Source organism: Chiloscyllium plagiosum, chromosome 6, assembly GCF_004010195.1.
Source record: "Chiloscyllium plagiosum isolate BGI_BamShark_2017 chromosome 6, ASM401019v2, whole genome shotgun sequence".
Lineage (NCBI taxonomy): Eukaryota > Metazoa > Chordata > Chondrichthyes > Orectolobiformes > Hemiscylliidae > Chiloscyllium > Chiloscyllium plagiosum.
The window spans coordinates 86,386,941-86,401,798 of record NC_057715.1 but is presented as its reverse complement, the minus strand read 5'-3'; the positions used below and the strand labels follow the sequence as shown (position 1 = coordinate 86,401,798).

General features: G+C 40.9%; 1 protein-coding gene across 1 annotated transcript in view; it reads right to left on the bottom strand.

Annotated features, from left to right (window-relative positions):
- Positions 1 to 3,297: 3,297 nt before the first annotated feature.
- LOC122551062 (protein furry homolog) overlaps positions 3,298 to 14,858 on the bottom strand; it is a 286,326-nt gene continuing 274,765 nt past the window's right edge. Inside the window, exons 44-46 of the mRNA XM_043692704.1 lie at positions 9,380 to 9,490; positions 8,914 to 9,116; positions 3,298 to 5,573 (exon numbers count right to left, since the gene is read on the bottom strand). Coding sequence (XP_043548639.1) covers positions 5,324 to 5,573; positions 8,914 to 9,116; positions 9,380 to 9,490 — 564 coding nt within the window. The 3' untranslated portion in view covers positions 3,298 to 5,323. The remainder of the gene's footprint in view (positions 5,574 to 8,913; positions 9,117 to 9,379; positions 9,491 to 14,858) is intronic.

Below are 14,858 nucleotides of genomic sequence, written 5' to 3'. Positions count from 1 at the left end.
AAATGTCTTCAAGGCAGAAATTGATAAATTCTTGACGTCACAAGGAATTAAGGGCTACGGGGAGAATGCAGGTAAGTGGAGTTGAAATGCCCATCAGCCATGATTGAATGGCGGAGTGGACTCGATGGGCTGAATGGCCTTACTTCCGCTCCTATGTCTTATGGTCTTGTGGTCTAACATTTTGCAAGGATGCACTGATATTAAATTGAAAAGTAAGATTTCCATTCTTCCCAAAATGACAAACTTTACACTTGTCTACATTATCCTGTCACCTTGTACAATTACTTCACCTAAACAATTTGTTCCCATCCTGAGTTAAGACAGCATAGAATGTCAGCAAAATAGAATATATTGGACTTGGGTCTCAATTAAATGATTGAATGCTGCAAGACTCACTGCTTGGCTTCATCCAATCATTAATCTGCATCATGAAAATGAGTCACTTTGTCTAAAAGTTGAAAATGTGTTGCTGGAAAAGCGCAGCAGGTCAGGCAGCATCCAGGGAACAGGAGAATCGACGTTTCGGGCATAAGCCCTTCTTCAGGGCTTATGCCCGAAACGTCGATTCTCCTGTTCCCTGGATGCTGCCTGACCTGTTGCGCTTTTCCAGCAACACATTTTCAACTCTGATCTCCAGCATCTGCAGACCTCACTTTCTCCACTTTGTCTAAAAGCCAACCATCAATGTTGTTTCCTCTCACCTCTGGGTGCACCCTTTGGTAACACTTTCCAACCATTTTCTTTCACTCCTATCACTTTGCAGCAATAGTTGTGCAGTTTGGATCTAATAATACTATTATAGCTAATTTCTCCCAGGCCTTTAACTTTCCCTGTCTCACTCTTCAGATCTACTGATGACTAGGATTTGGTGTGCTTTCTACTGCTAGATCTGCTAAATTTTTCAAGATCCTTTTGAGATTGACTCAGTACAATGCTAGGCATTAACCAAATGGTTACTATTCAGTTAAGCATTATCATGCTTTTAAGCATCTCACCCAAATTACTTTTGCTGCTTTCCTTTACCCCATTTAAGACAGACATTCCCCATAACTGCAGCAGTTATGTTCAACTTGTGCTTCAAAACAGTATTGCTGGAAAGACTAAGCTTTGTAGAGCTGTACAACATGGAAAGTCTCAAGCCATCATGCAGACCAGATATCTCAAATTAATGTAGACCCATTACCCAGCAGCTGGCCTATATTCCTCAACCCTTCCCATTCATACACCCAGCTGCCTTTTTAAATGTTTAGACTTGTACCAGTCTCTATTCCTCTAATCCAACCCTTCCTTTCAGCTATCAACTGGATTCAATCCTCCCATTGACCAACCAGGTCAAAACCTCTACCTGTGTTCAGGTATCCCTACCTCACCTTCCTTATCTACAGCCCTCCTCAGACTCACCCCCATTCGTGAAGGAGGGTTACACCCAAAATGTTGACTTCTCTGCCACCAGCTGCTGTCTGGCTTGCTGTGTTCTTTCAGCCTCCTACTTGTCCACTTCCTCTGCCAACTCATTCCATACATGTACCACCCTCTGCATGGAAAAGGTTGCCCCTTGGGTCCCTCTTTAAATTTTCCTCTCACCCTAAACCAAAGCCCTCTTGTTCTGGACTCTTCCCAACCCTGAAAAATACTTAGATTTTTATAAAATCATGAGGGGCATAGGTTGACTATTTACTCTAAGGTAAATAAACCACTCTATCAGTTTCTGCTCCAGGGAGACCCAGTCCCAGCCTATTATCTCACCTATGGTTCAAATCTTCCAAATCTGGCAACGTTTTAAATCTTTTCTGAACCCTTTTCAAGTTTCACAACATCCTGTCAGAGGAAGACAAGAATTGCTTGCAATAGTCCAAAAAAATGACCAAACAAATGTCCTGTACGGCTGCAACATAATCTCTTGACTCCTGTACTCAATGCTCTGACTAATAAAGGAAAGCATACCAAACACTGCCTTTACTATCCACCTGTGACTTCACTTTCAAAGAACTATGAACCTGCACTCCACCGTCTTTGTTCAGCAACACTCCCCACTACCTTTTAATTCCTGCTCTGATTTGCCCTTGCAAAATGCAGCACCTCACATTTATCTAAATTAAACTCCTCCTGCCACTCAGTCTATTATCAAGACCCATAGGGACTGATCCTATATTTTTGGTCTAGTATCCTTCTTTCCCATTAGTGCATCTGTTAGCACAACTCTGCCACCTTTTCCCAGTTCTTAAGTCTAGTAATTGAAATACTTACCTATTGAATATCTGGCCACCATATTTCAATAGTGGCTATTAGATCAAATCAGTTTAATTGTGATCAGATCATTGATCCAATCATTTCTTTTTCCCCTTAGGGCCATAGTCCCTGGTGCCCTATCATCGTTAAAGTGCTGTTCCTCCCTATTGAAAATTTCTAAAACCTTTGGACTTTTTAGATTTTAAATTTAGTATTACTTTTCCACCTGCTGATATCAATAGTACCTTGAGTACAGTGAATGTGAATTGATGGCACCAACCTGTCTGGTAGCAGCAATCAGACTCTCAGCTGGGCTGTTTGCCTTTGGCAAGGTTACCTGCTTATAATAAGCAACCATTCAGTAAGAAAAGCTTGAGGGCTACAGTCAGAGGGAGAATTGAATGTTACATTTAGCCTCCAGGCTTCTGTACCCTAAACATCTGTTTAGGTGAGCTCCAGGTATCCTGAATGACTATAATAAAACAAACAACTATGGATGCTGGAGATCTGAATCTTTTGAGGGACTCCTCGACTACAGTTACAGCTTGCTCCATGGAAGGGCTACTCCAAGCAATGGTGGTGTCATTGTTAAAGACATTTCCAAACTTATCGATCTCTCATTGAGATATGATTTGGAGATGCCGGTGTTGGATTGGGGTGTTCAAAGTTAAAAAATCACACAATACCAGGTTATAGTCCAACAGGTTTAATTGGTGCTTTGAAAGCTAGTGTGCTTCCAATTAAACCTGTTGGACTATAACCTGGTGTTGTGATTTTTTTATCATTGAGATAACCTCTTTCCTATCTGACCTGCAGTTTGTTGCTTTTAAGTTATAGACCCTACTGTTTTGAGCTTGTTCCTTATAGTTATTTGGACCATTAGGCAACTTGATCCCAACAATGTGGACTTATGGCCTCCATTTGACTGTCTCAAAGGGTAGTTGTGGCTTTCCTAATTGAATAGCTTGCATCAGTTACTTTCTATCTGCTACCTACTTTGAAATGTTTGCTCCTTATAAACAAGAGTTTTGGGGAATAACAAATTGAAATCACAACCACGTGATAGACTGATTTTATAATGCAAAGTTTAATAGGATATAATCCAGATTAGGATAAATGCATCCTATTTTTTTCTCCAATTACAGTTCAAAGAATTCTGTACCATTCAGATTTCCTATCCTACCCATCTGAATTAGGAAGCTGAGTTTCAATAATGATATAATAGAAAAGCAGCTAAATTCAGAACCTGACACATTTTACTGGTGGTTTTGAGGAACCTGTTGAAGTGTAAGTGCAATGGAAAGCATCAAATAAAAGTTCACTTTTCCACAAAGAATTACATCACTGAACATGGTTAATGATATTGCAATTGTACATACAGCCCATGAATTTACAGAAAAATCTAAAATACTTCATTAGCTATTTGTTTTTACAATTAAATAAGTTATGGATAATTTGAAAATGCTATTAAATGTGCAAGAAGGTTTTTTACATGCAAAACAAAAAGTTGTATAGCTTCTGAATATGTTTTTCAAACATGAGAAGAAATCTTACTATCAGACCCTTCCTACCCACCCCCCCAAAATCCCCCAGATTACAAATTCAGAGCTATATGTGCTTAATTTAAAAAGTTAAAGCATAGACTTGATTTTCAAAATATTTCAATAGAATTTGTTTTACATATAAATGTGCATGCTTGGCAGATCAGCAGGCATAGACTAATAGGGTGTGAAAATCTTAGCCTCATCTACAAAACTGGTAAAAGCAGCATTTTCTATTTATAAATAAGTTTTGTTGAAGCTTCTTTGTCTTGTACTAATCAGGACAATCTACAAGGATACCATTTCAATGGGAAAACCAAACTTTATACTGCAAAATGAGTGCTACCTCATTTAAGACTTAAAGCCTGACAGTTAATTGACAATCAACATTAATGGGTGCATTCTCCACAGCAACATCTCTCACTCAGAATCCACATATTAGCCATGCTAAATTGCCCATAGTTTCCAGGGATGTGCAGGCTAGGTGGATCAGCCATGGAAAATGCCAGGTTACAGGATTATGGTAGGGCAGTAAGATGCTTTTTGGAGGTTCAGTGTGGACTCAATGAGCCGAACGGCTTGCTTCCACACTATGTATTCTATGAACCAATTAGCACTCTAGCCCCATGCACATAAATGTTGGTTTTCTCCTTTGATCGGTACACCCTTGTGAATTGTTCTGATGAGTGCAAGATGGAAAGTTTTGATAGTGTCTTGTCTTCAGCGATACTCAAGTTCTGTACTACCAAACAACTACTTATAAATAAATCCATAAAAGCTTCCATCTAGTAGAAAAAGCAGCTGGTTCCCAAATATTTCTCATCTGAACTATTCATGGTATTTCAAATACAGTACAAATCCTTTTGGATGGCCCAATAAAACACTCTTAGACAACAACTAAGTGCCATTTTTCTAACAAAAATGTGCTTTACAGCAGCTCAATGTGAACAAGTATTGATGTAGTAATTATGTTCCTGTTCTAGACATACAATAAATTTTTTAGCATTTATAAAAGGTTGAAACATAGGCTTTCAGCTCAACAAAACTGCTTCCTAGTGCGTTGCATACAGCTTCATGTTGCCTGCTAATAACTTATTTCTTAAGCCAGTCGCTACAAACCACACACTTACTTATATTCTTAATAGCATACAATTTTCAACCATTGTGTGGCAATAGCATCAGTTGTTGACATCTTAAAGTAAAATTACATCTTTGTCAAAATGATTCTTTCGGAAGAATGATGTGTGTGATAGCCTTTGGTATCCTCAGTTAATGTGATCTTGGGTCATGTCATATTAACCAAAGTAAGAATAAATATCTGCTTTGAAAATAAGCTATTTCCACATCTGATTGGGTGTTTTACTTTACTTTTGATCTTTTGATATTGCTGCACATTTTAAAAGCTTTCCACTTAAGTTTAGTGAAGCTGTGAAGTGTCACTAACGTGAGAACAGCCTGGTCAAGCTTTTCTAAGATGGAAAAGATACCGAAGGATGTCAGACCAGCATTGCAGCATTTCCAATCGTGAACAAAAGGGAAGGAGGACCCTCCTGTCAGAGACTAGTGCTAGTATCTGGAAGATAAGTACTGATGACACGATAATTCTGAGCCTTCTGAATCATGTCCTGAATCTCTCCATTCAGCTCCATTAACTTCGAACTGATTTCTGACAGATCGTGATTGGAGCTCAGCAGTGCAAATGTTCCTGTTTGTCCCAAAGTTTGGTGTCTGAAGTAAATACTAAGTAGTGTCTGGACCTCATCTTCCACATTACTGCCAAATATATTGTTGGGCCATATGGTCCTGAAACAATATTAAAGCACATGAGTTAGGTAACAAATAGTAAATTATGAAATTTTAGCATAGTTTTTGATTAATCACTTAAAATCACTCAATATGTGCAAAATAGGCATAACCAGTTAGACGGATGGATAGAGATTTCACTTCACTTCCACACAACATCCTATTCAAATTTCCAGTTTGTCCAGTGCCAGTAACTGACCTGTCAGTTTTAGTTAATTGTAATAAAATTCGGATTAATTGGGATGTAGTAATTGGTAATTTGCATTTTTCTCTCTGTTCATATGTGTTGTGAAAACTAACATCCTGTTGACACCAACCTTTAAGGCATAGCATGTTCCAATACTCAAAACATCGAGTCCTGCCCAGTAATACGGACAAGGGTCTGTTTGCGAGCTATGATAGGTCACTCAGATCAGATCAGGTTTCAATTTGTGATTGAGAGTGTATCACAGAAGGTGACTCCACGTTAAGAGCAGGGTTCTTACAGCTGGGAAAAGACTGGACTGTGGGCACGAGGGTTCTGCTCGGTGTAACTAGTGTGCCAGAACTGTGCCATTGGTTAGACATTGGACTGCAGCTTTGAGAAGCGCAGTGGGGCACAGTCTCAGAAGTAGATCAGATTAGCTGGTAAAGAAGACCATGGCAGCCATGTCTGGGAACAGGTCTGGAATGGTATGTTGTTTGGAGGCAGTTAGGGATCAGGCTAGCATTTAAGGAGAGAGGTTTATTCTCCCCTTGTTCAGTCATTTCCCACTTATATCCACGATTCTTCTGACTCTTTATGTCAGTTTTAGAATTTCCAGCCACCTCCTATTCACCACAGAGTACAATCCCTTTACATGACCATCCTCATGGGGATGAACTCGGGGCTCTCTGCTTCTTCTCGGAAATGAAAAGAACTGTTCCATGCATCACCACCCTCCTCTGCTTCATTGAGCTCGTCCTCACTTTGAACAAATTATCCTTTAACTCCTCTCACTTTCTTCACAACAAAGGTGGGTCATGGGTACCTGCACTGGCCCCAGTTATGCCTGTCTCTTTGTGGGACATTCCTTATTCCAATGTACTGGAGCCCCCACCCTCAACTCTTTTTCCATACGTCGATGGCATCATTTGTGCTGGTACCCCCTCTCCTCCAGAATTAGAAAAATAATCAATTTTGCTTCCAATTTCCATCCCACCCTCACCTTCACCGTGTCCATCTCTGACTCCTCCCTTCCCTTCCTTGACATTTCTGCTTCCATTTCAGGGAATAGGCTGGCTAAAAATATCCACTATAAACCCAAGGACTCCCACACAGTTACTTCAATTATATGTCTTCACACCCTACTTCCTGTAAAGGCTCCATTCCATTCTCCCAGTTTATCCATCTCCATTGCTTCTCATCCGTTGATGCCAGCCTCCTAAGGGGGCTATGAGCCTCTAAAACATCCCCCTTCTTCCTCAACTGAGCATCGCCACCACCATGTTTAACAGGGTCCTAACTTACCACCCCACCAGCATTCATTAAAGATTCATTAGCTGCTATTTCAGTCACCTCCAGTGAATGCCACCTACCAGATACATTTTCCTCTGACCTTCCCCGGTAGCCTTCTACAGGGACCATTCCCTTTGGAGCACGTTGGTCCACCCCTCCTCCACCACCCCACAGCATCTTCCCATGCAACTGCAAAAAGTATAACATCTACCCATTTCATTCCTCTCTTCTCACTACCCAAAGTCCCAGGCATATTTTCCAGGTGAAACAACAATTTACCTGCATTTCACTCAATCTGGTTTACTGTATTCACTGCTTACAATGTTGTCTCCTCTACATTGGAGAGACAAAATGCAAACTGGGTGACTGCTTTGGAGAACACCTCTGTTCTGTCCACACAGCTGACCCCGAGCTTCCAGTTGCCTGCCACTTCAACACATCACCAAGTTACCTGGCCAATATCTCTGTCTCAGGCTTGGTGCATTCCACCAATGATGCTCAGTGTAAGATAGAAGAACCGCGCCTCATTTTTCACTTGGGGACCCTGCAGCATTCAGGAGTCAATAGAGTTCAATAATTTTAGGGCTTGAGCACCTTCTCCTGAATCCTTACCGTAAACCCCCAAACACCAGGCCTTGTCATCATACGGGCTGCTACCACTGGCAACCCATTGTCAACCACTAATGGTCCCCATTAGCAGCTACTGATTATACCAGGCTGACCTTTACCCATCCCTTTGTTTGGCCAACAGCAGTTCTCTCTCAATTACACCCCTGCCACTGCTCCCCATACAATCTTCAGCATATACATCAATGTTTACCTAGCTACAATCCGTACTAAAGATAGATCTGTGGACTTGAAACATTAACTATGCTTTCTCTCCATTGATGTTGCCAGACCTGCAGAACTTTTCCAGCAATTTCTGTTTTTGTTTTTGAAATCAATGGATCTGAGCTGAGTGCTTGAGATTTAAACAGGAGGTCTAATGTGGACGATATTGATCTATCTTGCCTTAACCAGGTCAACCTATGTAGTCCCTTTTCTGCAGGGTTCTTGAAGAGGTTTACAGTTTGGTGTCTTTTATCACTCCCCTCAGGAATTCAATTGCTGTTGGCCCTTTTGGATCTTCCAGCCCCAGCATGAGGGACTGGTATGGACATTCATAACTGTAGCTGGAGTTGCTGGTAGATGGTCAGAAGTTTGTTCTTTGGAACCAGGTTATGCATTCCGAAGCAAAATATTATTGGACAGTGTTCCAGCTATGAGGAGGTACCCACCACCTCCATAACTATCTTGATTGTGAAGATGACTCCTCTGCCCTTCCCCCCACTCAGGTTGGAGATACAGTAGTTATTTTTTCTTGACCAATTAGATGGTCCATAACGCAATGAGCATGATCACTGCCTGAAGATGCTGAGATGCAGCATTCCGCACTCTTACAGAAGAAATAGGTTGACTTTGACTAGTTACTCCAACGTACAATTTTAAAACTCATTTAAAGCGTGCAAATAGTTCATTAATCTGATTGCTTATATTAGTCTCAACCCTTACTGTAAGCACATGTCACAGGTTTGATACTGCTAGTGGGATTTGTAATCAGCTGTCCTAAATTTGAAAGGTAGGCTGCATTTATTTTGGCTTGTTACCTGCTTGTTTATAGTTTATCTGTAATTCAAGTTTATGCAATACTTTAGTTATCAATATTTAAAACAGAAGTGTCCTAGCTGAGAAAAAGTAATATCAATTAAATTTTTTTTGTTTAAAAAGTCCCTTCCACCTGTCTAATCAAAGCAAATCAAGAGAAATTATACAATATAATAAATACTTATTTATAAAATACCGACAGTATATCTAAAGTCTAACCTGCAATCCCTGATTTGCCGCAGGGCAGTTGTAAGATCCCTGTTTTTCAGGCACTCCAGCATGGTCTGAACTGCAGCTTCAGAGGAGATATTTGTGAGGCCACGTAAACTGAGTTCATCTTTAAGGGGTTCAACGGCTATTAGAGCTGAAGCTTCCTTCAAATTGTCCCTCAAATCATTCAGTTCTTTTGACATATTCAGCAGCTAGTAAACAAACATTATTAACAGGATACAATTAGCAGCAGTTTTTCATTGTATCCATATCCATACCACAAATTCTAGCATTGTGATAACATTTTTGCATTACTGAAAAATATGTTATTCTAAGATTAGGTTGATTTGTAACAAAAGTTTCGTGTGGCATTAGAACTTCATGCTGAAGTATGACTTGTTATGGAGCAATATTTTAAACTTGTATTTGAAAAAAAAACACTGATTAATGTTGATCATGGAGGAACTTATTTTACCTCTGGCATTGAACTGACAACGTGGATCTGTCCAATTAGTTTGTAGTAGGATTGGAACAGCAGCAAAAGCTGAAAGTGGAGCTTGTAGAGTCTTTGACACAACTCAAGTTGCTGTGAAGGATAAATAAATCAGAGAAAGGATTTAAAAGAAACATCAATAATGTTGGGAACATTACATCTTCAATTCATTAAATACTTAGCTGCTAAAAAAAGTAGATCAAAAGTAATAATTATGCACGATCTAAAAGCACTTAAAGTCGCTAGGTTCAATTATATATCTATGTAAAAACTATCTATTACTAAAGCATACATAGAAACATAGAAAATAGGAAAAAGAGTATTTAGCCCTTTGAGCCTGCTACACCATTCAACTGATCATGGCTGATCAACAAACTGAGTACTCTGTTTCTGCTTTCTCTACCCTTTGATTTCATTAGCCTTAAGAAATACATCTAACTCACCTTTGTAAATCTATGTTGATGTCGTTCAATCCTGTCATCGTTTTCCAAGTGCTCTGCTGTTAGATATTTTATATTGGACTCTAGCATTGTCCCCACTATTAATGTCTGTCTAACTGGTCTATAATTTTGTTTTTTCTCTCTCTCTCTTTTAAATGGTGAGATTACATTAGCAACTTTTTAATCCATTGGAATGGTTCCAGTCTATAGAGTCATAAAAGATGACCACCAATGCATCCATTATTTCTAGGGCTGCTTTCTTAAGTACTCTGGGATATAGCTTATCAGCCCCTGGGAATAGTCAGTCTTGAATGCTATCTTTTTCCTTGACACAATTTCCCTATAAATACTGATTTTCTTCAGTTTCTCTCTCTCACTAGACCCTGTGCTCTACAACATTTTTGGAACATTATTTGTGTCTCGCTGGTGAAGATAGAACCAATTTAGATTTCAAAGGAGGACAAAAAATTTGTAGGAAAGGGAAAAGCAAGTACGAGAGTGAGCTTGCACGAAATATACAAAACTGATTGCAAAAGCTTCTTCAGGTATGTGAAAAGAAAAAAATTAATGAAGACATATATAGACCCTTTGCCATCTGAAATAGAGCAAGTTATAATGTGGAACAAAGAGATGACAAGCTCTTACCTTTTGGACCAGCCTTCCATGTGGGACCTTCTCAAAGTCTACTGAAGTCCATGGAAACCACATCAATTGAACTACCCTCATCAACATACTTAGTCACCTTTTCAAAAATCTCACATAAAGCAGACAGGATCTCCTTATCACAAATCCATGCTGATATCCTTGAAATATGCCTGCTTTCCATGTGTTGATTAATCCTGTCCCTCAAGTTTTTCCAATGATTCCCCTACCACTGACATTAGACTAATTGGTCTGTAATTACCTGGCCTTTTCCTGCTGCCTTTCTTGAAGAAAGAAATCACATTAGCTATCTTCCAGTCATCTGCCACTATACTTGTGGCCAGCAAAATAATGGATATCTCCACCAGGGCCCCAGCAATCCCTTCCCTTGCTTCCCATAACATGCTGGGATACATCTCACCAGACCCTGGAATTTATGCACCAATATAACCACTTAAACATTTAATACCTCCTCCTTATTAATCTTAACATACTCTAAAACCTTGCTATCCCAGCTGAAATCCCCAGCTACAATGTCTTCTCCTTTGTTAAGAAAGAAATATTAATTTAAGACCTCACCCAAGCCCTCTGGCTCCATGCCCAGATTGCCCCTTTGATCTGTAATATATTCCACTCTTTCTTTTACTCATTATATCCTTACAAAATACCTTGGGGTTTTCTTTAACCTTATTTGCCAAAGATATTTCGTGGCCCCTCTTTGACATCCTCATTTCTTTTCTAAGCACCCCCCATATTTTCTATACTTTTGAAGGGCCTCCCCTGTTTTTAATGTGCTGTTTATAACATATACTTCCTTCTTTTTCTTTATCAGACTCTCAATGTCTCTTGACATCCAGGTTTCCCTATGCTGGCCCTGAATTTTCACTATAATACTTTTAAAACATTTCCACTTTCGAAATGCAAGTAGCTGCTGCCAGTCTACATTTACCAGATTCTGTCTAATGGTATTGAAATTAGCCTTCCCCCAATTTAGAAAGTTGACTTTTACACCATCCTTATTCCTTTCCACAATTACTTTGAAACTTGTAGAGTTATGGTCATTATCCACAAAATGTTTGCTCACTGATGCTCTAACCGCTTGACCAGATTCATTCCCTCGGATTAGTTTTAGTACTGCCCCATCTTTAGAAGGACTATCTACATGCTGCTATGTAGTTCTTCTGGTTGCACTTTAAAAATTCTACCATGTCTCATCCTTTCACACTAAAGCTGTTAATACTAGCAATGTTGAAATCCGCTTCAACTTTCACACATTCCATTGACTTACTGACATATCTGCTCCTCTATCTTCTTCTGAGTGTTGGGAGGCCTATCCTATAATCCCAGTAAAGTGATTGACTGATTTTTTTATTTCTAAGCTCTACCCAGATGACCTCAATTGAAGAGTCTTCGAGGACATTCTCCCTCTTTTCTGTAGAGGTGGTCTCCTTTATCAATAATACAATGTCTCCACATATCTTATAACCCCCACCCCACCCTCAACCATCACACCTAAAACCTCTGTACACTGGAATGTTGAGCTGCCAGTCCTGTCCATCCTTCAACCACATTTCAGTGATTGCAACAATATCATATTTCCACACGCTGATCAATGCTCGAAGTTCATCCGCTTTACCACTCAAACTCCTTGTGTTAAAATGGATAAAATTTGGCCCATGTGCCTTAGCTTTCTGCAAGGAGAAAGTGAGGACTGCAGATGCTGGAGATCAGAGCTGAAAATGTGTTGCTGGAAAAGCAAGGGCTTATGCCCGAAACGTCGATTCTCCTGTTCCTTGGATACTGCCTGACCTGCTGCGCTTTTCCAGCAACACATTTTCAGCTCATGTCTTCTGTAACTACTGGACTGTCCTAGCATTCCTTCTGTATCTGAATGAACCTTGCTCCCAACTTTACTATTCTGTGCCTCAGACGCTAGCCAAATTAGTTTAAATCTCTCACCCTCACAAGCAAGATATTCAACCTATTCTAGTTCGGGTGCAACCTGTCCAGGAACAGTCACAGTGATCTACAAATTTAAAGCCATCCCTCCTGCACCATCCCTTTAGCCATGCGTTCATCTGACCTATTTTGCTATTCCTATACTCAGTCATGCGTGGCACTCGAGGTAATCTGGAGATTACAACTTTAGCAGTCTTCCTTTTTAATCTACTATCCAACTCACTAAATTCCTGTTTGCAATTTTGTTGGTACTATCATGTACGATAACTGTTGGCCATTCATCCTACACCCTTCAGAATGCTCTGCAACTGCTCGGAGACATTCACAATGTCCTCAGCTGCATGGATGCTCCATAGGAAGTCCATCTGCAGCTTCTGCCACTCCATGCAGTCAATTAGGAACTGCAACTGAACAAATCTCCTGGTTACCATGGACACTGGAAATGCCCCTGATTATATTGCAGGAGGAGCATTTCATAGGACTGAGTTCTTCTGTCATTGTGATCCTTACCAACTACAAGCAATAAACTAGGAACAAATTACATTATAAATACCATGTTGTGTATTTGATTTTCAGAAGGCTTTGGAAAAGGACCCACACCAGGGGTTTACTAAATAAAATTAGAGTGCATGAGACTGGGAGGAAAACCTGCTATGGACAAACAATGGCAGGTCTACAACTGTTCACAACGTATAACAATGATTTGGATATAGGGATGAATATTTTAAAATTTTCTGATGACACCTAACTAGGTAGAAACTTAAGTTGTGAGGTGGTTGCAAGGAGATTTGAAGAGGACTCAGACAGACTAAATGAATGGGCTAGATTATGGAGATGCAATATAATGTGAATAAAAGGTTTTCACTGGCAGAAAATTTCTTAAATGGTAAGTGGTTGGGAAGTGTGGGTGTCCAAAAGGGGTCTGGGTGTCTTTGTTCATGAGTCACTAAAGGCAAACATGCATTTACAGCAAGTAATTGGGATATTGCCATTCATTTCAATGGAAAAAATACTCTTCATTGGATAATGGGACCAAAACTGCACACAATGCTCCAGGCAAAGTCTCATCAAGGTTCTACAGAGCTGCAGAAAGATTCTATTTCTAGCGAGTTTTGAAAAGATTTGTAACTCAGGTTGAGATTCTGGACTTAGGTTTGCTCGCTGAGCTGGAAGGTTCATTTTCAGATGTTTCATCACCGTACCAGGTAACATCTTCAGTGGGCCTCCAGATGAAACTTCATTGAAGATGTTATCTAGTATGGTGATTAAATGTCTGAAAATGAACCTTCCAGCTCAGTGAGCAAACCTACATTCTGTCTCTGTATTGAAATTCCTGTGAAATGAATGCCCTTCACATTAATTTCTAGTGCCTTCTGGTCACCAACATCTGCTACAAACCCACTGACTCTCAGTTATTTGACTATACATTCTCATACCCTGCCTCCTATAAAGACTCTATTCTCTTTCTCTGTTGTATGTGTTTCAACAGTGCCTACTTCAGCAAAGGGGCCGCCAAAATGTCCACCTTGTTCCTCAACTGAGGACTCCCAGCCCTATAATTGACAGGGCCCTCAGCTGGGTCTGACCCATATCCTGCACTTCACCCCTCCCCCTTTATGTTCATTCCCACGACAGTGACAGGGTGCCCCTTGTACATTTTATTGCTGGAACAGCACAGCAGGTCAGGCAGCATCCAGGGAACAGGAGATTCGACTTTTCGGGCACAGGCCCTTCTTCAGGAATGAGCAGAGAGTGTTCAGCAGGAGAAGATAAAAGATAGGGAGGAGGGACTTGGAGGAGGGGCGTTGGAAATGTGATAGGTGGAAAGAGGTCAAGGTGAGGGTGATAGGTCGGAGTAGGATGGATCAAGAAGAAGACTGCAGGTCAGGAAGGCGGTGCCGGACTGGAGGGATCCAGCTGAGACAAGGTGGGGGGAGGGGGGATGAAGAAACTGGTGAAGTCCAAGTTCATCCCCTGCGGTTGGAGGGCCCCCAGTCGGAAGATAAGACGCTCCTCCTCCGACCGCCGGGTTGTTGTGGTTTGGCGGTGGATGAGTCCAATGACCTACATATCCTCGGTGGAGTGGGAGGGGGAGTTGAAATGCTGTGCTACAGGGTGATTGGGTTGGTTCGTCCAGGTGGCCCAGAGGTGCTCTCTGAATCGCTCCGCAAGTAGGCGGCCTGTCTCCCCAATATAGAGGAGGCCACACCGGCTGCAGCGGATGCAGTAGATAATGTGGGTGGAGGTGCAGGTGAATCTGTGGCGGATATGGAAGTTTCCTTTGGGGACTTGGAGAAAAGTGAGGGGGGGAGGTGTGGGCGCAAGTGTTGCACCCCCTGCGGTTGCAAGGGAAGGTGCCGGGAGTGGTGGTTGGGTCGGGGGGGGGTGTGGATCTGACAAGGGAGTCGCGGAGAGAGTGG